Source organism: Trachemys scripta, chromosome 1, assembly GCF_013100865.1.
Source record: "Trachemys scripta elegans isolate TJP31775 chromosome 1, CAS_Tse_1.0, whole genome shotgun sequence".
NCBI lineage: Eukaryota > Metazoa > Chordata > Testudines > Emydidae > Trachemys > Trachemys scripta.
This window is the reverse complement of record NC_048298.1, coordinates 224,551,039-224,577,372: the sequence shown is the minus strand read 5'-3', so window position 1 is coordinate 224,577,372 and position 26,334 is coordinate 224,551,039. Positions and strand designations below refer to the sequence as shown.

At 42.0% G+C, this 26,334-nt stretch overlaps 1 protein-coding gene across 4 annotated transcripts in view; it reads right to left on the bottom strand.

Moving 5' to 3' along the window:
* ASMTL (acetylserotonin O-methyltransferase like) overlaps window positions 1–25,634 on the bottom strand; it is a 56,696-nt gene extending 31,062 nt beyond the window's left edge. For 3 of the 4 annotated variants that reach the window (XR_004643988.1, XM_034757609.1, XM_034757622.1), the window contains exons 1-6: window positions 25,503–25,634; window positions 23,205–23,336; window positions 18,501–18,548; window positions 17,682–17,746; window positions 14,320–14,381; window positions 11,007–11,115 (exon numbers count right to left, since the gene is read on the bottom strand). Coding sequence is in view for 3 of the 4 variants with exons in the window: in XM_034757609.1 (XP_034613500.1) it covers window positions 11,007–11,115; window positions 14,320–14,381; window positions 17,682–17,746; window positions 18,501–18,548; window positions 23,205–23,336; window positions 25,503–25,595 (509 nt within the window). In the remaining variant the exon portion in view is untranslated. The remainder of the gene's footprint in view (window positions 1–11,006; window positions 11,116–14,319; window positions 14,382–17,681; window positions 17,747–18,500; window positions 18,549–23,204; window positions 23,337–25,502) is intronic. The other variant, XM_034757630.1, reaches the window with a different exon arrangement.
* Window positions 25,635–26,334: the final 700 nt, after the last annotated feature.

Below are 26,334 nucleotides of genomic sequence, written 5' to 3'. Positions count from 1 at the left end.
GTAATCATTCCAGATTAATACATATTTAACTCACTGAAACAGACATTATTTTAAATTAATCAGTTACAGAGGTTTAGTGTGTTCATAACAATGTTCATTTCTTTTAGAAAAAGGAACACTAATTTACTGTAAAAAGAAGAACAGGAGTACTTGTGGCACCTTAGAGACTAACAAATTTATTAGAGCATAAGCTTTCGTGGACTACAGCCCACTTCTTCGGATGCATATAGAATGGAACATATATTGAGGATGTTAGGTCCAAGGAAAATGGAGTATAGAACAGGTTGTTTGGCCAGCTTAGCCAAAGTTAGGCTAACTGTAGTTGCTGGGCCATTCCTGTCTCTCTGTGAAACATGAGGACATGCTTGCTTGGGCTTCAAAGAATGAGATAAAGGGGGGGACCGTATTCTTGTACCAAATGTACTAGGAATGGTTTGTTTGGACATATGGAGACTTGCAGTCTCCACTCCCTGTTTCTGTTCTTAACTCCCTCCTTTCTCCTAGTTTCTGGTGCATGACAACAAAGCTCGTAAGAAGTTACTGAGGCATCACGAATTGTTTGTAGTGTCAAAGAAGATAGATATGCATGAATATTAGAAGCTTTCTAACTAATAAAGGGGGGTTGGGTTGCTTTAACTATGACGCGACGGAACTGTCTATATAATCTCACTAGTTATTGTAATCGGGGCTGGTTCTCTCTGGAGACGGGCCGCTCTCTATTGTTGTGTGCACTCTTCAATAAAGAGCTTGTATTGGACCTTGCTGGTGTTGCCTGTCTCTCACTCTGCGGTCAGACAACGAACCTTGCCGTCTGGGTTAAAAAGTCCCCGACAAGGAGATATATATACACACAATATATGTTCCATTCTATATGCATCCGAAGAAGTGGGCTGTAGTCCACGAAAGCTTATGCTCTAATAAATTTGTTAGTCTCTAAGGTGCCACAAGTACTCCTGTTCTTCTTTTTGCGGATACAGACTAACACGGCTGCTACTCTGAAACCTGTAATTTACTGTGTGTGATCTCCATAACAATACACATGTTTATGAAATTTCACCAACTTTAAAAAATATGTTTCCAAAGATTTTAGGCATAACAAAGGATTTTATATCTTATTAAGGTACTGATTTTGCTTAAAACTAGTTCATCAGATAGAGTTTCCCTTTCTTTACTTCTGACTTTGTTCAGCTATCTGGGAGCAAAGGGCTGTTGTCCGTTTAAGGGCTCTCTTCAATGGGGGTAGGGGGAGAGGGGGTGAAGGGAGAAATGGATGAACAGAAAGGACTGGAAGACTTTGGAAGTAAATTTTTTTACTATAGTAATTTAAAATGTGTATTTTAGATAAGGGAGGTCTTTTGAAGGATTTATTTAAAAAACCATATGTCTGAAGATCCAAGCATTTAAGACTAAAGATGATTGTGCATCTAAAAATCTATGCAAGGATTTTTTTAGAGATGTGATTTTATAATCTTCACCAACTCACTAATTAAATATTTTTAAAGCAAATTTTAAACTAAGATCCTGTAGACGGACATGTCCTGAGTAAATATGACAGTCATGCACAACTGTTTTTGTCAGTACATTCAGAAACTAACAGTATATACCTGGGGGTTGGCAAATGCCTGTTAAGTGGCTTCATTACCCCTTGAATGGCTCTTTAACAGTTTCAGTGTTGTGCTAATAGGTCTGGCAGGCTGGAGGCTTTTTCTCTTTTAACTACTAGATCCCCTTCCCAGGAAGACTCAGCCTGCAGGAAGGGTCAGAACAGGGATAGGAACACCAGAAGGGTGGACACTAAGACCCAGTGGGCGCCCCCAACCACTTGGCGTTCGCCTAGTGGTTGCACCGGCCCTGAACTCTGTAGAAATCAATGAGATCCTGGTCTAAGACTTTTTAGTAAGCAGACTAACCCTCCAGTAGAGTAATGCCATTCTGACTTTCACTAAGGTGACATGCATGAGCTATGTTGTGGCCACCCACAGCAAGCACATTATTTTGCTAGGGAAGATCTGATAAAAAGTCAGCACTGGAAGTCAGGAGAGAACCCCTTTCTAGCATTTTACTTCAATCCTCTCCCACTGCAAGAGGTGCTGTCAGACTTTCAACTACCAAGGTTTACCCTTGGCATAAATTCACTGATCAACAACATATGCAGCAATGCTCTTAGCCTAGTGCCTCACCATCTGCCTGTACGTAACTGCACACAATGCCACATATTATTACTTATCCACTGTTTCTATTTGTAGAGTGAAAGGTTATATGCACTGACATGAGTTAAAATTCCCTCCCACTGGTTTCCTAATAATTCCTCCAGTGCTAAGCTTCAAGGAATTGGTAAATATTTACACTTTACACACACATTCACAATGGCTTTTTTAGCTCTAGCAGTGAACTACCTTGTTGACATTTCAGACTAGATGAATTTACTGATATGTAGTGATCACAGACCTTTTTCTAAAGCAGTCTTTTAGGGTTATCAATTATGCAAGAGCAGCAGACTACATCAATTCACCTACATTGGATCTTGCAACTCAGAAGAATGCCCTGAGGACCTTGACTTTTTAACCACTGTTAAACATCCTCTTAAAAAAAAAAAAATGCAACTCACTAATGTCAGTGTTGTACCAAAACATGCTTCACTGACTGCCCTTGGATGTGATTCCTCCGGAGGTCAAGGGGAGCCATATGCACATCCAATACGTTCTACAAGCAATGAAAAGGGATGCAGTATTGGACTGGAGCCAAATGGCTAACACAGCTTTGACAGGTACAGAGAGGCAGCAGGTCAACTGTCTTTTCATACAGAGACCAGATCCAACTTCAGAAACTTGATGGGTTAAGCCAGGTTCCAAATGAAGTCTGGGTGCAAGGTTGATTTCAATAAAACTGTGCCTGCTTATGCAAGCTGTAACTTTGGCCTTTATTCTTTCAGAGTCTGGGGCTGAAATCCACAGGCTGTCCATGTGCCTATCTTTGCTATGGATTATAATTAAGCACAGGGTTTGAAAAATCCACTCTCCGGTGGTAGGTAGGAAGCTTTTCTTGGCAAGTGTGATGCTAGGACGAGAAAGTGCCATGGGTGCAAACTAAGCTTTCATTTAAGGAGTTAAATATCTAGCCCTAGTGGTTACAATGATAACTTTACAAATATGAACCAAGCAGTGCTGTACTCCAGGTGGAGAGACTGACAGTTTGCAATGGCTTTTTTTGGCTTTAGCATTGAACTATTTCTTATAAAGTTTGCTCATGATACCAAGCTGGGAGGGGCTGGAAGTGCATTGGAGGACAGGATTACAATTCAAAATGATCTTGATAAACTGGAGAAATGGTCTGAAATAAATAGGATGAAATTCAATAAGGACAAAATGCAAAGTATTACAATTAGGAAGGAACAATCAATCAGCTGAACACATACAAAATGGGAAATGACAGCCTAGGAAGGAGTACTGCGGAAAGGTTCTGGGGGGTATGGTAGATCACACACTAAATATAAGTCAACATGTACCACTTTTGCAAAAAAAAAAAAGCGAACGTCATTCTGGGATGTAGTATCAGAAATGTTGTAAGCCAGACATGAGAAGTAATTCTTCTACTCTACTCAGCACTGATAAGGCCTCAGCTGGAGTACAGTATCCAGTTCTGGGCACCACACTTCAGGAAAGATGTGAACAAATTGGAGCAAGTCCATAGGAGAGCAAGAAAAATGATAAAAGGTCTAGAACATATGATCTATGAAGAAAGATTGAAGAAATTGGGTTTGTTTAGTCTGGAGAAGAGAAGACTGGATGGGGAGGCAGAGACACATGATAACAGTCTTCAAGTACATAAAAGGTGATTATAAAGAGGAGGATGATAAATTAATCTCTTTAACCAGTGAGGACAAGACAAGAAGTAATGGGCTTAAATTGCAGCAAGAGAGATTTAGGTTGGACATCAAGAAAAACTTCCTAACTGTAAGGATGATAAGCACTGGAACAAATTACCTAGGCAAGTTGTGGGATCTGTCATTGGAGGTTTTTAAGAGCAGGTTAGATAAACACCTATCATGGATGGTCTAGATAATACATAGCCCTGCCTCAGTGCAGAGAACTGGACTAAGTGACCTATCGAGGTCCCTTCTAGGCCTACATTTCTATGATGCTTGTGCCTGTGTCACTGCTACTTAGAGCCTTCCCAAGTTGTAGTACTCTTGTTGGTTTAATTGCTGCTATTGAAAGCCCTGTGGAGGGCAATGAAATTGACAGAAATCATATTCATATTAATTTGCTGCTGCTTGGGAATTAAGAGCAGAAGCAGAGAATGGCACTAGAGCAGTGGTTCCCAAACTTTAACAACCTGTGAACCCCTTTCACTAAAATGTCAAGTCTCGCAAACCCCCTCCTAAAAATGAATATTTCCAGGGATTTTCTCCTTTACCTGAGTATAAATTATAGAAGCAGTGATCTTGGAAATATAAAATTTGTTTTTATGACAATGTTTATTACACACTATTTATTATTAATTATTATTTACCATTACAGTATTTTTATTACATTATTAAAACTGCAACACTCTTCCAAGATCTCACTTTCGTAGCTTGTATCACTCTGAATAAGGCTGTTATAAGACAAGACTCCTATGTTTCATCAAGGAGTATCAGATGTGAAACAGCACGAAGGTATTTAAGAAGCCAACTCAAAGAGATCCTCCTACACAAGCATTCAGGTCTTGAGTAGTCCAGGCAAACAACGCACGTTACAACAAAGCTTAAACTTTTTCTTGATAATAATTTTAAAAACAATACTAGCTGCCTATTTGATTTTAAAAACAGCAAAAAATATCCACCTCCCTTTCCATTTCTTATAAGGAGTCTTGAAGTTTAAATCTCCTCAGTGTGATAGATCTGCTTGCTTTGATCAGCTTACCTCCTGGAAGTCCAGGGGCTGCAGGCTGCTGGCCCCGTGCTGCCTGGGGTCCCCGGGGACAGCTCTGTCCACCATTAGGGTTTTTTTTCCCCTGAGAACCCCCTGTAACATTTAATGAACCCCCAGGGGTTCATGAACCCCAGTTTGGGAACCACTGCACTAGAACTATTCACTACCACTAGAGAAGAGATTTCAAAATAGAAGCTGGAGCAAGGGTGTAGCAGATAGGACCCCCTATGTAATGTCACAGAAGCCAGAAGGTATAGAATAGCTAAGGCCCAGCCCTTCCCCCCCAAAACCATTCAGACAGCTGGGGGAAGGAGATAGTAAAGTCACTCACAGCAGCTAGGAAGCTCCAGGGTGGGAAGAAGAGCAGGGGGGAAACCAAAGAGGGAGAGAACAGCGTTTTATTTTCTCCCCACCAGCAGCCAAAAGATTGGGAGGCTTCCTATTTGTCCACTACTTAGAGAGTGATATGAAAAAGTCCCTGTGGAGAATCCAGGGACAGACAGCTCCAGGAGCCATTTCAGCAACCTTTCCAGAAGTTTGGGAGGGAAGCTGGGCTCATCACCAACATGCTTCCCCAGGACAGTGCTTTCCACGTCATTTTTTATATCTGCTTCATGCTTGTAGATTTAGACCCTGGCTCAGAGAGGTCTAGTAAATATCAGAAGCCAATCTTTGATTAAGCCAATCTTTGTATTACAGGGTTGTTGGGGTTTTTTGTCCATCATGTCACCAGCAACTTGATGCAATCGTCAATAATACAGATGTCGCTTTGCTTTTTAGTATTCTGTGTAATGACTAAGTTGGCCACAACATCATGAAGCTGGACCCTCATAAGAAAAAGCTTCTTAGTTGGAGCATAAGTAATGTCCGAACAAGTTCTTCAGTAAAGGACTGCTTTAGCCTATATAAATAGACACAGGAAAAGATGGATGAATGAAAGACTTCCTCCTCCCAGGGCACCCGTTGGTTTGCATGTAATTTGTAGGTTGGTATCGTCAATTACTCCCACACCAACCCAGAGTAGATGCTTCCCCTCCTCTCAGGTATACAGTTTTCAGTCTGATCTGTCTCAGACAGGAGCAGAATAGTTTATGTGAACTTTTGACCCCCAGAAGCCCACCTGGATCTCTCGCTGTGAATTAACAAGAGTCTGGTAGCAGAAAGAACAGCTAACATGTGCTGTCCAATTCCTCCCAGCAGCAGTTCTGCTGCAGGTGTGCTTCAGCAATGCTCTCTCACTCTTCCAGAAGCCATAATCACAACACCTGGATTTTTCATTCTAAGCCTTAAATTCTATCTAAAAATCCAATACAGTAACTCCTCACTTAACATTGTAGTTACGTTTCTGAAAAATGCAACTTTAAGCAAAATGATGTTAAGCGAATCCAATTTCCCCATAAGAATTAATGTAAATGAGGGGGTTAGGTTCCAGGGAATTTTTTTTCACCAAGCTTGGTTGAGGTGGAGGAGTCAGAGGGTGGGATATTTCCTTTACTGCTAAATGATGAACTAGCAATTGGCTGAGCCCTTGAGGGTTAACTCTCTCACTTTACAAGGCAGCAGGAATGGAGGGAGATATGTGCATCCCCCTTTAAGTACACTGCCTTGTTAATTAGATCAGCTTGCTGCGACCGCAGCTGCTGCAAGCTCCCTCTGTCCTGAGCCCTGGTGTGTCCCCGCTGGTCTATGGAAGATGGGGTAAGCAGGGTGCAGGAGCAGGGGAGAGGGGGACACCCTGACATTAGCCCCCCTCTTCCTTCCCTCCCCACCACACAGCATGAGTCTCGGGGAGCAGCTCCAAGGCAGAGGGCAGGAGCAGCACATGGCAGTGGGAGGAGGGACACAGCTGAACTGCAGGCAGCTGCTGCACAGTGAACTTAGGGGAGCGGGAGCTGATAGGGTGAGCTGATATGGAGGCTGCCGGTCCACCCTGGTTCCAAGCCCCCACCAGCTAGCTGCAACGGGCTGCTCTTCCTGCAAGCAGTAGACAAAGCAGGCGGCTGCCAAAGGATGTTAGAAGGGAGCATTACACAACTTTAAACGAGCATGTTCCCTAATTGATCAGCAATGTAACAACGAAACAATGTTAACCGGGACAACTTTAAGTGAGGAGTTACTGTAGTTTGCCCCTCAAATCTCATCTTTCTCATCAGCGCATAGTCAAGGGAGATTAGTTCACTAAATCAGAGTTCCCAAAAGCATACTGGGAATTTCTCTGCTAATCTGTACTCTAAAAAAAATATATATTTTTTTCCCCCACACAGCCCAAGTGATCATCTTATTTTTTGTAACAAGTTGCTCCTGCCCTAGATTTAATTATTCCTGTTTGGGTCAAATTTACATTGGTTCCTCTTATCCTACTAAATGTGATTATATTATTAATTAAAAGCAAGGCCAATGTAACATGAGGGTTGAGGTTTTAAACATAAGACCGGAAATTAAGAGTTATGGAGCCAAATCTTCAGATCCAGCTGAGCTACGCTTATTGCAGCACCCTAGAGGACTGGGACAAATATAGCTCAAAATCACCTTTGCATTCTCCCAATCTCAGAGTCAGCTGGAGGCCAGCTCAGCTCCTAACACAAGCTCTGAGGCTGCACTAACTTACTTAGGCTAAAAGTAACAACCCCAGAGGGCACTCTGGAGACTTACCCTTTTACCTTCAACACAGCTCCTATGCTAGCAGAGGGCTGGAATAGATTGTGTAGACCTAGTTGTATAGAGCTGGTTCTACACAGTTTCCTGGGCATGGTATTGCAGAGGTAGCTGAAGGGGTGTGGCGCAGGGACCAATGATCTGGTCCATAGCTGGGTTTAGAGTATATGTAATATAATGGATTCAAAATCATGCAGTACTGGGCTATGTGACAGATCTGGCAATTCTTTTATAGATACATAATGTGTAAGCGCCATAGCTTCTTTAGATTTCTCACTTCCCAAGCCTTGGACTGATTAGTGCTAGTTAAATTTTATACAAACCCACCTGTCTCCATGAACACTCATGACATTCTAAGAATGCTGGCTAACTAGTGGAGGGTGTGGGGGGAGGGGAAGTGGAGGGAGAAGAAGAGGGAACATGGCAAACCTAATACAACTGAATTTTAATAAAGCATTTAAGTGTCTCCTGAAATCTTTCTGAAAACCTCATTCAAGTAGGCTTGGATAAAAGGGAGGACACACAAGGCCTGATACTGGTTGATGGACTGTAAAGACTAAGGATCTGTGCTAGGTTCAATTTTATTTAACATCTTGTCTCTCGAGGGAATGTTAATGGCATTCACAGATTAAAATGAATTTACAAATGTCAGCTGAATAAAACAAAATGGCCTAGTTGATTTAGAAATATGAAGGGTTATTCTCCAAATCAAGAAGGTTCATCTCTTATTTCCCTCCCACTTTTGACATTCTACAAGATGCCTCGTTGTGTGATATTCCATGTATCCAAAGATGGCTGGAAAAAGCTTTCTCCACAGCACAGCAATGCTGCTCTTTTCAGAGCTGTCAATAAGCCTATTACATTATTTAGAAGGTTCTCAGCACCAGAAAGACTTTTCAACCTCACACCACCAGAGGGTTCAGCCCATACTGACTTGGAGATGAAAGACTCCATTAGTCTCAAACTCTGATCCACTGCATGATTTTTAATGAGAACACCAAGAAAGCACTACCTGAATGGTATGACTTTCCCCAGAAGAATAAAAAACAAACAGATCACACTTTTGAGACAAAAAACTACCTCTAGTTAAAGTGCAATTGTTTAGGATTTTACTCAATCCATGTCAAAGTTAATTAATTACAATTTTGGTCGATGAACACAATAGTGTTGATGCAAGGTGTTTGACTTAGTACTGCGTGACATTTTGATTAAATATTTAGAATAATATAAAATGAACATGGAGCACATTAAAACAGATTAAAAGCTGGCTAACTGACAGATGTCAAAATGTAACTGTAAATGGGGAATCGTTATCAAGTAGGTGTGTTTGTAGTAGGGTTCCACAGAAATCAGTTCTTGGCCCTACACTCTAACATTTATATCAATGTCCTAGAAGAAAACATAAAACCATCACTCAAAGTTTGAAGATGACACAAAAATTGGGGGAGTGGTAAATAACAAAGAGGACAGTTCACCGATACAGAGTGATCTGGATTGTTTGGTAAGCTGAGCACAAGCAAATAATATTCATTTTAAATATGGTTAAATGTAAATGTATACATCTAGGAACAAAGAATGCAGGCCATGCTAACAGGGTGGGGGACTCTATCCTGGGAAGCCATGACACTGGAAAAGATTTGGAGGTTGTGGTGAATAATCAGCTGCCAAAAGGACTAATACAATCCTGAGATAGATGAACGGGAATCTCGAGTAGGAGCAGGGAGGTTATACTATTTGGCAATGGTGTAACCATTACTGGAATACTGTTTTCAGATTTGGTGTCCCCAATTCAAGAAGGATGTTGATAATTTAGAGAGGGTTCAGAGAAGAGGCATGAGAATTATTAAAGGAGTGGAAAACATGCCTTATAGTGATAGACTCAAGGAGCTCAATTTATTCAGCTTAACAAAGAGAAGGTTAAGAGGTGACTTGATTACAGTCTTTAAGTACCTAGATGGGGAATAAATATTTGATAATAGACTCTTCAGTCCAACACAAAACAGCAAAACATGAACCATGGTTTGGAAGTTGAAGCTAAACAAATTCAGACTGGAAATAAGATGCATGTTTTAATAGTAAGGGTAATCAACCATTGGAACGACTTACTAAGGGTTGTGGGTAGATTCTCCATCACTGGCAATTTTAAAATCAAGATTGGCTGTTTTTCTAGAAGATCTGCTCTAGGAATTATTTTGGGGAAGTTCTATGGCCTATATTACACAGGAGGTCAGACTGGATAATCACAGTGGTCCACTCTGGCCTTGGAATCTATGAATCATGACGAGTACAAATCCATATAACAGAAAAACTTTCATCTTTCTCTGTATCAATATAAACCTTCTATTGTATTTTTTTTAATTAGGTTTACAGTCTAGTGGGTTTTTTTTTATTACCTACCCCTCCCCAGTAGCACTGGCTAGAGTCAAACTAATATGGGAATACAGTTTGTCAATTTCCCCATGTAATTGGCACACCATAACCCTTACCTACAGTAACCCTATTAATTCCAGGCCTGCCTTCCACTGAAGGCAGTGCAGCCACTTCTGTATTGATTCTGTATGTGTTTGCATAGTTTTCCATAGAGATGAGAAGCTCTAACATTACAGTCCCTTCAGCAGCCCCTGCCCCATTATTTGTTTGGTAGAAGCTGTAGCTGTTAAAGACTCATCTCATAGATAAATCTAAGCAAAGACTCCTTCCAGCTCTCTGTATATCTTGATTAAGCTGTTAGTTCAACATGGACATTTATTAGTGCTGATTAATACACAACAAATGCAAGACAGAAAGTGTTTTCTCTGCTTTGTAAGAGTTCTGCTGTAGGTAGTGCACTCATAACTGGAACATGCAATGATAACTGGCTCTATATCCTCACTACTGTGAGCTGCTGCATGTCCTAAACACCAACTGACTTCAGTAGGAGTTGAAAGTGCCTCTCAGAATGCAGGACAGAGTTCAATGTAAGTGTAAGGATAAGCTAAGGCTCTTCCAACTTTCCATACTATATTCATATAGGGCCTAATTCTTTTCTCACTAACCATCTGTTTCATTGCTCACTGAAGTCAGTAGATGGGTTCCAATTATCTTCATTGGGATCAGGCAATAATTAAACCAAAACTGGGCCTAAAACAGAATACTTCACAATTCCATTGTGTCATCCATTGCCTGAGATTTCAGATTAAGGGGCTATTGAAAAAAAAGACTACTTGCAGTTTTTAAAAGGTTGGGTTCAGAGTTTCCACCCTGGGAATTCAAATCCTAGTCAATGTTGTGAAGCCAACATTAACTTCCTTTTTGTTTCACACAGCACATCAACGACTGCATATACACACGGCCAATTTCCCCCAAAGACATGGCATACTGCTTCCTTCGTATTTGAGGTCAACAATGTCTTAAGGCCTATACTCAAGTTAGATGTGCTGCCTTCAGCAGGCTACTTACATTGGTTCTCCACTGTGAATATATTCCCATAAAAGCTCCTCAGATAGTTCAGCAAATTTAACTTTTGTCTCTTCATAGAAATCAGTGACTTCAGTCTCCAGATGATTATCTACAACAAAAAAATCCAATTGTAAACAAAAAATTGTAACATGAAAGTAATGAGACTAAAGGATAAAATAAATCTGGATAAATGGTTTACCTTTTAAATACTCTGCAACTGACATTGTTCACCCAAGAAAACTTATACAGACAGACTTTTCATTCTATTTTAGGATTTAAAAGAGATTGCCTGTATTTAAAAGCGATGCTTTTAAGGTTAGTGGTCTCAAAAATCTGACCTACTTCCTTGCCTCCTTCATTCATGGACTTTGTCAGTGAAAGGTCCAGATTCCTGTATAGATATGCTACTCCTGGGGGGATTCTGCGTCACTGTGTTTGCGCAGAATTCATGGACCCTGCAGATTTCTTTGCTTCCCTGCAGAAAAAGGACTTCTGACGGGGAAGCAAAGGGAAGCTGCAAGAGAGGTCATGCGCCCCATCCCCAGCAATGCAGGCAGGTTGGTTTGGGCACCCAGAGCAACTGGTAGACACATACATCACCATGAAGAGGGGGCTGGGCACTCGTGCGTGAGAGAGAGACACTCTATCCCTCTCGCTCGCTATTGCAGCATGCTCGGCGTGGAGGGGCAGGGCTTTGGGGTGTTTCTGAAGAGGTAGACATGGGGCAGGCTCTGTTCCCTCAGGCAGAGCAGAATGCAGCAGCCTGTCTGCTTAGTGAATTGTTCCCATTGTTCTTAGGGCATTCCCCCAGGAGCATAAAACAGGTGTAAAAATTTTAAGGCTCCTTTACATTGCCAGAGCCGTATTGTAAAGGATAGTGTGGTGCTTTAGTGATTAGAACTGGTCTAAATGTTTGGACTGAAAAAGTTTCCTATCAAAATGTGCTCCATGAACTGTTTGCTACTGACCTTTTTGGAGATGGTCAGTAGCCAGTAAAAATTGTGAGTTTGAGTCTCCAGTCCTCACTTCCCCTTCAGTTGCCTATGATATAAAATTATTCTACTTAACTGCCAGGAGGCAAATTTGTCACATACACATGGGAGAAAGAAGAAGGACAAAATGCAGGGTAAGCTATAGGTAGTCAGGAAGTTCCTTCAAGAGGAAATGTAGCCAAACTCCAAACCTAAAGACAATGGACCTTTCTGTGCCTGCATCCTGTAGATAGCTAACCACTTAGTTTGCAAAATAAGCAAGGAGGAGGGGACAAATAGATGAACAATAAGGGGTCATAAGAGGGGCAGATACATGTAGCTTGCTAATTATGTATGGTAATGATGGCAAATTTTGGTCAATCATAGAGCAATAGATTATCATAAGCAACTGCATATAATGCTTTGGTGTAAGTGTTTTCTTTGTTCTTGCTGACTTATGAGCTCGAACCCAATTGCAATTGAAATAAACGGATCGCCCCGCCCGGGGCTCCTTGCTTGATTAGCTGTGTCCGTCTCTCCTTATTCCTCAGCTGGAATGGACAGAAATTTCTATGACACCTATGATGTAACACTGAACATATGGCTGCATATATTTGTTGATTAATAACTAGAACTAAAGGGTCAATACTAGCTACATTACTATTAGACAAAGGAGTTTGGTGATTGCCTCCAATGCTCCTCATTCCCATTCTCCATCCATTGTATTGTAGTTTAAATAAATTACCAAAATAATTGAAACCAGCTTGATTATATTGTGTTATTTTGACAAAATATGCAGAATTTTAAAATATTGTGCGCAGAATTTTTTATTTTTTGGTGCAGAATTCCCCCAGGAGTAAGCAAGAAAAGGGCTTACTCCCTAGTTCAGTGGAATATCTATTCAAGAAAGCCAAAGTGAGTAAAACCCCACATTGTCTAATTCTGCAGACTCACAGCATGTAACTATCTACCCAGGTGGAGAGGGAGAGAGAGAGAGAGAGATCATAGTAGGACAAAATTTGGATCGGAGGAGCTTATTCCCCCTTTATGGAATGCTCCCAGAATTAATTCTGTCATTGCATGACTACTGGTTGATTGCCTGCACTGGCAAGAAATCTGCCTAGCTCAAAATCAGATTCAGTGGACATGCAATCAAAAACAGAGTAAAATAAATGCAGTAGTCACCCCGCTAACATTCTGAATGCCATTATAACTCACAATGTGGTATAATGTGCAGCATAAAACTGCAGCAGTGCATATAGGCACATACAATAGCTGCAAGCAGCAGTCTCTGTCATCCAGCAATCCCTTTTATCCTATCATTTCCTCTGCAGCAGTAAAGAGTAGTGCAGAATTGCAATACCCCCTTTAAGCCGACACAAACACTTTTGGTTTTTGTAGCTGGAAGTTGGTTGTGAGCAACCTGCAATGCAGAGTTGTGCAGAACTAGGTGCAGATTTTGCTGCATGGAAAAATGCCTTTGAGTGCTGGAATTAGAGCCCATGTGGGTTGCTCCAAGGGATCTGAAGCATACTGCCCTACATACATATACTGGTAACAAACTAGGCCCTAATTAATGATAGAGCATTAAGTTTCCATCCTTCTTCCCTACCAAACCAAGAGCAATATTCTCCTCTTATCTGCACTGCAGATCACTAGTTAATATTCTGACAGCAGTGGAAGTTTCTTGGCAGAATATGCCAGAGAACTGCAATATGGATCAGAGATAAGAGTTTTATCCAAATACTACAGTGTGAGTGATGGAAAACATTAACATTTCTCATAAAGCAACTTACTGATTTCATAGATGGTTACAAACAGTGAGTAAAAACAATTATGCATAAGTTATTAAACATACATTGACGATGTCCTTTCAAGATGATAGTACAGTCATTCAGTAACACGATGCTTGGTAACAGGCTTTTTAATGATCTGCTAACTGAAAAATGGTGTGCTCCAGAAGCTTCTCTCTTAAATGCAATATTCTGGGGAATATTTTTATTCATCAGACTCTGAATATTCTTAATAGGCTCTTTTACCATTCTTAACACCGTAATATCTGAGCGCCCTTCAGTAATGCATTATGTGATCCAACTAACATCTGTCACACATGGTTCATTCTCTCATCAACCTTAATGTGCAGCATAGTGTTTTGTTTGTAGTACTGTTTGCTCATTTTATTTAATTACAGATAATCCACTCCTCAGTATGGGAAAGGGTGGCAGAATCAAATGTTGTATGAAAGGGTTCCATCTTCACAATTAGAGTAGAATTAGATAACATATGTCTATAAGAACATACAACTTTACCACATAGGTATCTGTACACTTCTCTGCAATTACCTTTACTGCTGCAGTGAACAATGGCTACTCCCGTAAAGACACTGTGCTCCTTCCCACTCAACCTATGAGGGAAAAATGAAGAGTCACTATGTAAGTTTTATAAAGTCGCTTTCTTCTTCATTAATGCATTATTATTTCACAGGTTTACAGAGTGTTCCACAAATAAGCCAATGGACACCACAGAAGAATACCAGCTCTGGTTCGTATCCTTACACACAGGACATAGGGTTTTGATTTTTCTTTCACAAAGGTGAAGAGCTAAAACACAAAATGGTGCAGAAGGATTGGTACAGTAATTGGAATCTTTCAATGCTTAGTGTCCCCAAAACATTTAACACCTGCTGGCTGTTCAGTGGCCTAAAATATGTTTATTTATATTGAGGTAAAATTAGGATTTTTGTTTTGTTTTATTATTTTACTATACCAGAGGAGAAGTGTCAATTTCATGAGCAAAACAGGATCATCACCATCATAAATGGCATCGTGATAGGCAGCTTCAGCAAAAAGATAATCCATGAAGGGCTAGGTTACACAACCTTTCCTCACGCTGAGTGGGAATACTAGTACCTTGCTACACCAGTATTCCCATTCATTTCAACTGGGCTATTGATGGAACAAAGTACCACTCAACTCAACTGAGAGTGGCAGAATCAGGCTCCAAAGGAGCAAAGAGAATGAACTGTCCTTGCACCTGCCTAGGGATGATGCTGTCACAGAATGGCTCAGAAATATCGGCAGGAAAGTGCAGGAAGCTTGAATTGATATTGTTTATTTTGTCATGAAAAGGACTTTACTTTTCTGAGTAGTTAACTACCCTCTTTGAATGGAACATTGAACATACTTAAAAAAAAAAAAAAAAAAGAGCAAAAACTGTACAGTTCATAGATGTGTAAGCAGAACCAATGTAAACTGAGGCAAGGCAGCTTAACTTCTTAGAAAGTCTGATTACAAAATAGTATCCTAACACTGAATTGTGATACCCTTACTCATATCAGATAGTACCTCCGACCCTAGGTAGTCCCATTGAAGTAAACTACTTGTAGAGCATGAAACTACTCAATATAAATTGTCCATTCTGGTCCCTTGAAAGTTTGTGTAGCTGATTATGATAATTAGCACACAGATAGGAGACACGAGTTTACACTGCTAGCACTGGATGCAAAATGACCCCAACCGGGATTATCCTGAAGAAAAAAAAAAAAAAGATTTCAAATATATTGCACATCCATGCTTGTTTTAGAAGTTTTGGGATGACTTTTTTTTTTTTTTTTTTTTTTTGAGTAATGTAACTCACAAGACAGTTTATATTAATTCTGATCCACAAACATCCTTGTAAGTTTAGTGGAAAAGTGACTATTTTCTGGAAGTCACCAAACATGGTATAATTTCAAGCAAAATTATGTACTAAATCAGAAGACCCTTTCCAGTCAGACTCCTTCATGAGTTTGGTGGGATATGTTTGGTCTCCTGATAATATCACATTCTGCCCTTACTCATTCACTCTGAACAACCATTACTTTTTACGCCTCCACCAAATGGAGAAACCTAATTCATCAGCCCAAAATCTAAATTAGAGCCACAAAGCAAAGAGTCCAGAAAGCCATAGGCCATGTGTTCTGTCCAGTGAATTTTTCCTAAATTAGAATGTCTCTTTCATCAGCTTATATTCAATAAGTCATATGTCACTGGCAGTTTGCCACACAAAAGAATGATCAGCAGACTTTTCACATATTCTTTAACAAAGGCACCATTTTATTCTAAAAATGGTAGAATGGCAGCCTTGAGAAAATGTGACCGTGTAACCTCCCACTTACTGGTCCCACCTGAATAACCCAGAGTTGCACTCCTCCCACACATAACTACTGTAGGCAAGTATTTCTTAGTTTATGAATTATTACTATGTACTTCTAATCTTGATATTTGTCTTACACTAAAAACTTACATCTCACAAAACTGGCACAAACACATTCACTTTGATGACATTTTTTTACTGTTACTTAAATGTTTATTGCCATGATCTCAGAACTGCAAACCTTTAAGGGGAAAAAAGGTAGGTAACTGAGTTGCCCCTGGAAGGCAAACATGGTTTCTTCAGATTGAGATACAATCTGATTTCACCTTCAGGCCTGAGGACAGGATAACAGCCTAACAGCATTAGAGCTTTAAGAGATGGAGTGACAATCAATTCAAGTGTTCTAGCGTGGTAACAGGCTACAGTATTGTGTAATTGGTGCTTATTAAAAGTGATGAGTTGCAGAAAGAAATAATTGCATTAATGAAATAGCTCACATATGGTAAGCAACAGAATGAGTCTGAAACATGGGGAAGAGGGCATCATTAAGCTCAAGTGATTGAACTACATTCAAAGGAGAGAAATAGAAGCCTGAGGCCTTGGCTACACTCGTGGATTCACAGCACTGCCGCGGCAGCGCTGCTGCGGCACCGCTGTGAAGCGCGAGTGTAGTCGCACTCGCACTCCCCCTCCCCGAGGGGAATAGCTTGCAGCGCTGCGAGCGAGCATGCAGCGCTGCAGACGCTGATTACACTGGCGCTTTACAGCGCTGCACTCGCTGCGCTCGGGGGGTGTGTGTTTTTTCACACCCCTGAGCGCAGCAAGTGCAGCGCTGTGAATTGCCAGTGTAGCCAAGGCCTGAGATGACTTAAGGACCCCAATATATGACAGGAGAATAAGACAGGACAGTAAAAAAAGGCAAACATTTCGCTCTTGATTACACCACTGTAAATTCAGTGAACTTCTATCAAAACAAAAAAAAAATGCTACTGTCAAGGAGATCACAATGTGGCTCCAAATAAAGGAATTTCTGATTAGTTTTCTTCTAGTACACACATCACGCAAATCGCACCTGAGGAGAGGCAAAGGACCAATACCAAATGCTTGTACTGTTAAAGAACTTTATTATTAAGGAAATCAATAATAAAACAATTGCAATGCAAATGCTAAATAACTTATCCTAATGATACTAATGCAATATTGTTATTGAGGCTCTGGAAAGACACAAATCAGGAAATTCAAAGCGATGGATCCTAAGCACACCATATTTCACATCCCTTGTACAGAGTAGTAATGTGTAATAATATTTTATAATCTTGTATTATTGTACTGCCTAGGAGTCCCAGTTATGGATCAAGTTCTCACTATGCTACACACTGTACAAACACAGAACAAAAGGATGGTCCTTGCCCCATGGAGCATATATATTGTTATCTTTTATGCATCTTTGTGCGTGAATGTTATAGAATTTTGCAGTTCCAGTTGCTGCAGAAAACATTGCCTGATTGTAGAATTGCCTGATTGTAGAGTTGCCTGATTAACTCATTTAACCTTATTTAAAACTACAAACCTTGACAGCATCTTATATGCATCTTGTTTATCAACCGGTTTCTCCAGAATCTGTTTTCCGACAGTCTGAAATAGAAAGAAAAATACTCCGCTGTGTATCTCTAATATGCTGAAATTGAGATCAGTCACACAGACTTTTCAAACCATGATTTCACCCAGCCCTGCCAGCAACATCAGTCTACTGAAAAGTATCATGTTAAGTATCATATAATGATACTGACCTCCTCTGTAAAGCTTTTTGAGACCTATGGATAAAAAGCACTAAATAAGAATCTTGGAGACATGAGCCTTCTATTTATTAAGAGAGCACACACTATCAGTGCAAGCTTCCCCTCCACCTTGTGACTGCCAGAAGGATCTGCAGAGGTGAGTGGCTAATTCAGTGTCTATCATAATTCATTCTTTACCCTCTTTGCTGAGACTACCAGTAAGAGTGCCATTTGTGTTAGCTGTTAAAAAGGTCTTAAATGGCATTGCTTAGGCGATGCACGTTTCCTGATGCTCACAGCTGTCAAATAACTGAGTGCCTCCTTCAACATAGTAGAAAGCTCGATACTGATTATGGAACATGGGAGTATGTCTAAAAAAAAATAGAATAAAGGTAGTGGTGGAAACTCTGTCATTTGAGACATTTCAAACCAGTCTAAGTACTAGAAAATATAGCATAGGGACAATTCTGCATTGACAGGAGGATGGACTAGATGAGTAGTCAGACCTTTTCCATCTTTACATTTCTAAGAAGTTAAACCCCCAACAAGAGAATTTTAGGCACTGGTCAGACATGATTCAAACTACTGCTAAAATACACGAAAACTCTTACCACAATAGTGTCTGCTCCTATAACAATATCTGGAGTTCTAAGGTGTTTCTGGAAAGATGAGGAGACAAAAAAAAAAAGGAAAAAACAAACAATCAAACAAAAAAAACCAGAATATCCAACTCAAGATGCTGTAGATTTACCACTTGAAAGGTATTTAGATCAATACATCAAGGAGGGAGCTGAAGTCTATGCATCCTTAACAGAATTGTAATCAGTTACATCTGTGAAAAACCAGGGAAAGCAAGGACTGTGGGCAGAAATAACTGAGGGTATGATTTTGCCTGCAGAACTTGTATTGATGATGAAATGCACCCAGGAAAGATTAGAACCCAACTCAACTCTCCAAGCACCGGTTGAGTATCAAGGCTGCCAGTTACAAAACAACCTTTTTTGTAATAAGCCAAGTGTATTGGATATGGAAATCATTGAAACACATTAAACATGAGTGCCACAATGCCATTTTTATAGAGTTATTACTCAGATGTCCTTAAGTGTACTTGCATACCCCTCAACCACCTGAATTTAAATGTATCCAGCCATTAAAAGGAGTTCTAAGGTTTGGTTTTATAGAATTCTCTCAGCCCTTTCCTTCTTCCCTCTCCCTGCTCTCAAATTGCAAAGTGTTCTTGTTGTCCAGGATTTTTTGCTTGCCTACATTTCATTTGGATGATTTCAGACACTAACCCTACAGTTTATCATTTTACGATGTAACATGGCTAAGACTTACATTTATTTATTGTTCATGATGGAAGCAACTGTTGATATAAACTTACTGCTTCTTATGGCAGCTTGTTTTCATAAATAGAGAAGGCTCTAGTCTTAAAATATTAGGTAAGCGTTAATAGAGCACATGAGAATAGGAACTCTACTGGGAAATAGTGTAAGATTTGATATCATAATAGAAAGTGACAGCACTAACATTCTAATTAGTTTTAAATGGTACACCTACATCCATATGCTACTTAACTAGATCCTGTACATAGGAAGCGCTCAAAATCCGTCTGGATGGACTTAAGAAAAATATGAAGTAGCAGGAAAATGTTAATACTGTTCCACAATTAAAGTCCACTATATTCTTGTTAAGGTTTGAAATCCACTCCCCTAATATCACACCATAGTCAGAAAAAGAAAGTGACAGAAACAGATATGAATCTGTGTAATCATTTACATAGGAGATAATTCAATATTTGCACTGGCAGACAGTGTCATTTGGCAACGGTGTTGGTAGGGCGCATTCAGTATATGTGAATCGATCTCAGAAAAGGATTAGTCTCTATTCCTCCCTTCCAGAGGAAGGTCATTAAGGAAATATTTGCAGATCCACACCAGTAGCAAATGACAGCCTATAAGGATTTTTTTTTTTAACTTAATCAGTTGGGCTTCAGGCTTGGTTGTGGCACAGAACCAGCCTTAATCACTGTGGTGGAGCACATTAGGGCAGTAGGCAGAAGTCTAATATCTATGCTGATGCCAATAAATCTATTACTGGATTTTGACAACATTGATCACAAGGCTCTATTGGCTTGACTATGGGACTAGTGGAGAGGCTGACCAAGTTGCCTTAATTCACTGTTTTCAGAAAGAGGTCAGAGGGCCGTGTGCTGGGCAGCTGTTTTGCTTCATTTATGAAGGCTCACACTGCTCACTCCGAAGCCACTCAGAGACTGCAAGGCATGATGGGTTACAGTAGGGTTACCATACGTCCGGGTTTCCCCGGACATGTCTGACTTTTGGGTCTTTAAATAGCCATCGGGGGGAATTTGTAAAAAGCTAAAAATGTCTGGGATTTCCCCTGGACGGCTATTTAAAGACCCAAAAGCGGCTGACAGGGCAGCCGTGCTGGCTGAAAGCGGTACTGGGAGCAGCATGGAGCGGCCGCGAGAGGTGGGTGCGGGCGGCCCGGCTCCCTCTGCCTGGGGCTCCCCTCGCCCGCCGGGGGGCGCGGGCTCCTCCTCTGCAGCACTGCCTGCCGTGGGGCTGGGGCTCTCCTAGGGCTCTGCCCTGCACGCGCCCAGCACCCCCGGGGCTGCTCCTGCCTCCCTGGGCTGGCCCCAGATCCCCTCCCCCGAGGGGCTGGGGTCCTGCTGCGGCTTGCGCTCCTCTGCCTCCTCTGTGGGGCAGGCAGCCCCAGGGGGTTGAGGCCGTGCCACCCCTTGCCCAGCTTCCCCGTCCAGCAGCCCCTGCACCGCCCTACCCAGGCCTGTTCAGCCCTCGGCCCGACAGGTCCTGCCCTGCCTCATGCAACCCACCCCTACTGTGCGGCGGCCTGGCCCAGGGGGAACTGGGGGAGCCTCAGCAAAGCCTTGCCTGGAGCGAGCCTGGCTCTCAGCCCAGGCTCCAGCATCAGCCTGCAGCCAGGAGCAGAGCCAACCCCCGCCAGCTTGGCTCAGCCCAGCCCCGCTCTTAAAGGGACAGGGACCCCACCACGGTTTGGCCTGGGGCACGTGGGGGGTGTCACCTCACCTCCCGCCTGGGGGGCCCGGCGAGGGGAGTGCTCGGCCCCATAGCAGCGCAGAGGGGAGGCCAGCGATGCACCTTACTCTCTCCTGCACTGCCAGCCACGGTCTTGCCTCCTTTCCCCAGCTCTGTGAGGCACTGTACACCTCAGAGCAGCAAATGGTAGCAGATTCTGCTGTCTCCAAGCAGAGTCTAGCCCTGAGTGCTTATTTCCGCAGCAGTGAGTTTTCGGTTTGGTGCATTCACTCCTGATCTCCCTGGTAAAGTATAACAAAAGCCCTTGGCATTCATTTTCTCAGTGTTTCTGGGAATACCCTTTTCAGTTTTATAGATTAATCTGGGATCTTTCTTTTGCTGTTTCCGGAGAGAACTGTTGACAGCAGGGAGATATGTCCCTGACTAGAGGGCAGGAAGCAAATTGGACTAGACCAGTTGTGACTTCCTTTTTATTTGTTACTATAAAATGTATTACACACAAATAGATTGCTAATGAACTTCCACCTTTGGGTTTCTGGAGAACAACTCACTCTAATACTTGGAAGATGCAGGGACCTTTGGTCTTAAAAAATGAAACATCAGACTCATTAACTTGGGGGAAGTGCAGTGGTCCATTTATGAAATTTCTTAAAAACATGATTCAAAAAATCCTTCTGAGACTGTATTTTAATGCTGATATCCCAATAGCCTTACTATAGAAATAGAAAGTAAAACAAAGACATTCTTGATCCAGGTCAATTAGAGCAGTGGTTGTCAATGTTTCCAGACTACTGTACCTCCTTCAGGAGGCTGATTTGTCTTGAGTACCCCTCACTTAAAAAACGCTTGCTTACAAAATCAGACATAAAAATACAAGTATCACAGCACAGTATTACTGAAAATTTGCTTATTTTCTCATTTTTACCATATAAATGATCAAATAAATCACGACTCCCAGATTGAGAAACACTGGTATAGTATATAGAGCAGTATAAACAAGTCACTGTCTACAATGATGGTTGCATATGCTTCGATAATTAGTTTGGCAAGGCCTTCTATATCAAACTTACACACATTTTTACACCATATCAGGCAAACCAGCTTGGATCTCTCACTGTTCATGTCTCTGTACTAATTGTGCTCTGCATCATTTCACAAAAAAGTTATTTAACGGAGCTTGAAATTTGTCATTATACAGAGATTTCTAAAAATACCCTTCTAGAAAAACTTCCATTTGGTTTCCCAGTAAAGAAAAGGACTTTATATAGCTTGTTTGTTTGAACTCCGAGGCCCATACAGTCCCTGAAATGACACTGCCTTGGTTACTGTTGTGCCCCATTTCTCATAGTACTCATGATGGGTTGGATTGTCACAGCCCAGCTCAGCCACGCAAGGGAGAAAATATTATCTTTTCCAAGTAGACCTTGCTGATATGGGGATGCCCCTTTAAAGGAAGGCCCTGGGACAGGTATGGAGAGGTGAGTGTCAGAGGTAGGGTCACCATATGTTCGGATTTTCCTAGACATGTCCAGCTTTTTGGTCCTCAAATCCCCGTCCGGGAGGAATTTTCAAAAAGCCGAACATGTCCGGGAAAATAGGGAGGCATGGTAAGGGCCCCGCCTCCTCCCCGGACTCCAACTTTCCAGGTTCCCGCCGCTCTCCACCGCGGCGGGGGCCAAAGCAACTTCCCCAGCACAGCAGCAGCCGGGGGGTGGGAGGGAGGAGGGGGAATGTGGGGTGCTCAGGGGCAGAGTTGGGGTGGGAAAGGGGCGGAGTTGGGGCGGGGTCCCGTGGAGCGTCCTCTTTTTGCACTATTGAAATATGGTAACCCTAGTTACAGTATCATCGGCATGCCGATGACGGTCAGTTCTGTATCTCCTCATAGGACCTAAATAGAATTGCATCTCTGCTCACTATGTGCCTGAAAATCCTGAACAAAGTCTAACTATCTCAGACTCAATTTGAATAGTTGGCTGTTGGCAGGACTTGGCGATTATACCTCAATTTAGAGCTTCTGCCAGCTGTCAGAGCTGTCTGTAATCACTGTTTTGGCCTTTCACAAACTGAAGGCACTGGAGTTCCTTTTAGCCCATTTCAACAGGTAGTTGCCACAATAGTAACACAGGGGGAAATGTGTCTGTTTGCTTAAAGGATGTAAATGCACCTGTATACTTACTACTTTTACAAGTGCACATAACAGTAATAAATAGTGAGAATAACACATACCACACAAACACAAAATTTGACTATTGAAATAGCTGACAGACTCACCAGATGCATTCTATTTGCCACTTCAAGTGCCTTCTGCTTTGCTGTTTCTATGGCATACTCATGAGGGGCTGCAAAAGATGACTTCTCAAGTGTCTCTTTAAACCAGGATGGAACTACCTCAAATCGGAGACCCTACAATATACAAAGGAAAGGCAATGTAGTGAGCATCATCGAGTGTTTTGGAAGGAACCTGTAAAAGCAACAGATTAAGTGAATTTTGCTCTTTTTTATTATTCTTATGTTGCATTTCCTCTACAGTACAAATTATATTTAATCATGCAAATAGTAAATTAGAATAGAGTGGAAGCTAATCTGAGAAATATCTGTGAAAACTATCTAGTTATTTATTTTTAAAAATTAACCTACTATAAAATGCCAAGTGTCTTCAAGAGAGGAAGAAAAAGATAGATATTGGTAACAACATATAAACAAACTGTAGAGCTACAAATCTATTGCAAACATAACAATCTAGTGCAAACATTGCAAACTTCACTCATTCCATCAGCAGTATGCAATCAAAATTAAAACAAAAACAAATAACTAAATTCCCATTGTGTGCGTTTCATCTGAGAAGCAAAAACCCTGTTGCATTGAATTGTTTTGAATTTACTCTTAATATGCAAACATCTCAAGATAAAAGGCAAGAAAAATCTATGACAAACAAAAGTTTTACACTTATAGTACTTATAATCATTTTACTCGTCAGCTATGCATGTAACAACCTAATCACAAATGCATGACCTCTCTCTTCCTTAGGGTTTTCTATAACACTCATCATTGTAGTATCTGTGTGCGTCCCATGTAAATTAGATCTGTGCAGTGAAGTCTTCAGTAGATATAATCTTGGCATTTACTTGTGCTGCACTGTGGATAAATCTGTGTAAGAATGAGTTTTGCTATACAACATTTAACTGAAACACAACTATCAAATGTATGCTTAAATGTAAACATTCACATGTAGCCAGAAATATACATATTAGTTTTGTCACTGCAACCTGTTTAGCTTTCTGGATTTTTCCCCCTAATTCCTGCCTCCAAACTACAGGTTCAATCTTGTTTCACCAATGACTTCAATGAAAACAGGATTTCACCCTGAGACACAATCTATGGTTTGTTTGGATAGGGGAGAAGAAAGTGTGGCTGAGAAAAAGCATAAGTGAAAATGTTTTTTTGGGATTATGTGATGTGATCTACTGCAAACAACCTCCCGCAAATAAAACTCTAGCATTGTTTGTCTGTTTTTACTTCTACCCATCACCGTTAATGTGAAGTATTGATCAAAATGTGTGCAACACAATTCTTTAGATGAAGTGTAAAAATAAAAAGATATAAGTCCCATTGATACTATAATACTGTATGACTGACATTAACACTTGATGGGGGTTTTCCAAAAGTCCTGGAGGGCAGCAATGCAAAACCAATAAACAGGGCCACATCTTCTACTGATATAAACTGTAAATTCACCAGCTAAGACATTGGGACAGTGTATTCTATTCTTATGCACCCCTTTCACAGACAGCTGACAACAGTAACAAGAGAAAACATGTTACTATTTTAGATGCATTCCCTACCCCAAACAGCCCTCATCCTCTGCCCTTTGTTGCATGTATTGAGACCACCCCATAGCCTGACCCAACAAGTTTCACCTCCTATCTGTGGGAATTGGCATCACCCAATGGTATGTATGTTCCTAAGAACTTCATTTTGTTCAGCTTTCTTGCCACAGCCACACCAGGCGGCTACTTTCCAGTTGCATAACCTGCCTCCTGCCCCAAGACTCTGCTCAAGTGCAATTTATTTTAAAAATATTGTTCTTCTGGTCACATATCAACCCAGAAACACAGGTCTTTCAGCTTTAAAAATGTCAAGACGGCAACAACAGGGAAGAGGGGAATAATGGCCACTTGGCAGACTGTTAAACTACTCTCCTGTTTGCGCACAAAGGAGCCCAGCTGCTGCAGGAGCATTTCCAGGGAGCGATGTGGGAGCTAAGGCAAAGCAGGGCTGGGCATCCTTGTAAGAGCATTGGAAAGTGTATGTCGCCACCGCAATTAGACAACAGGGACTGGGCGGTGCTGCCAGCTGACAGGGGCTGGTCAATTGCTGTGGAGACTTCCAGGCTGCAACTCTAGCACTCTCCCACCTCACAGGGTGCAGCCCCAGGCAATGAAACAGCCCCTGCCCAGCGCCAGCACTGGTGGCAGTGCAGACTTTGCAGTGTAGACATACTCCGAGTGACCTGACCCCTCTATTGCCCACTAAGTGCAGGGGGCCCTTGCGGCGCTGCCCCGGACTCACCACGTTGGTGAGGATCTCCTGCCGGCGGGGGGAGGCGCTGGCCAGCACCACCCTCTTGCTGACCAGCTTCCCGATCACCGGGTTCAGCACCATGGCCGCGGCGCCGGCGGCTGCGGGGAGGCCCGGGATCTCCCCCGCACGGCCCTGAGGCTCAGCAGTGCCACGAAACCCGCAGCGTCGGGCCCGGGCCAGGGGGTGACGAGCGGCGCGTTTATACGGCGCAGCGAGCGGGGAGGAGCGGGGCCGTGGGACCCGCCTCCGGCCCGGGAAGGCGGGCCCGGCGCTCTGCAGGGGGAGCCGCGAGCTCTGCTGACGCTCCTGGTCAGGGCCCTGGGGGAGGCTGGCCTGGCGAGCTGGGCACGTTCGAAATGGGACAGACGGACAGACATCCACTGCACTGGGGGGAGGTACAAAATACTAATGCAAGGTAGCTGGCGGGAATGCAGCGACAGACGGCTGGAAAGTTGGATACAGGGGCGGATTTAGTCTAGGAGAGTCAGTCCTGCGGTTTTCAACTTCCACCTGCAGTATTGGGAACCTCAAGTGCTTAAAAATCCTTATTCAGGCCCCAAAATCAAGAGCCTAGTTTAAAAATTGTGGAATTAAAAGGAGAAATACATGCACGGTTGCTTTCTGGTTTCTGAATCCTTAGGGTACACTCACCTTGCATTTTCAACCTTTTCTCTGCCACCACAATGGCTAAATTTTATTATTATTATTAACTAGTGCTGAGCTTCACCTGCAAACTCTTGATTCCAGCTGCTGAGGCTTTCAGAAAATCACATGAGACTTTTGATGAAACGGTGGGTTGGCAAGACTGTTCTGCGGGATG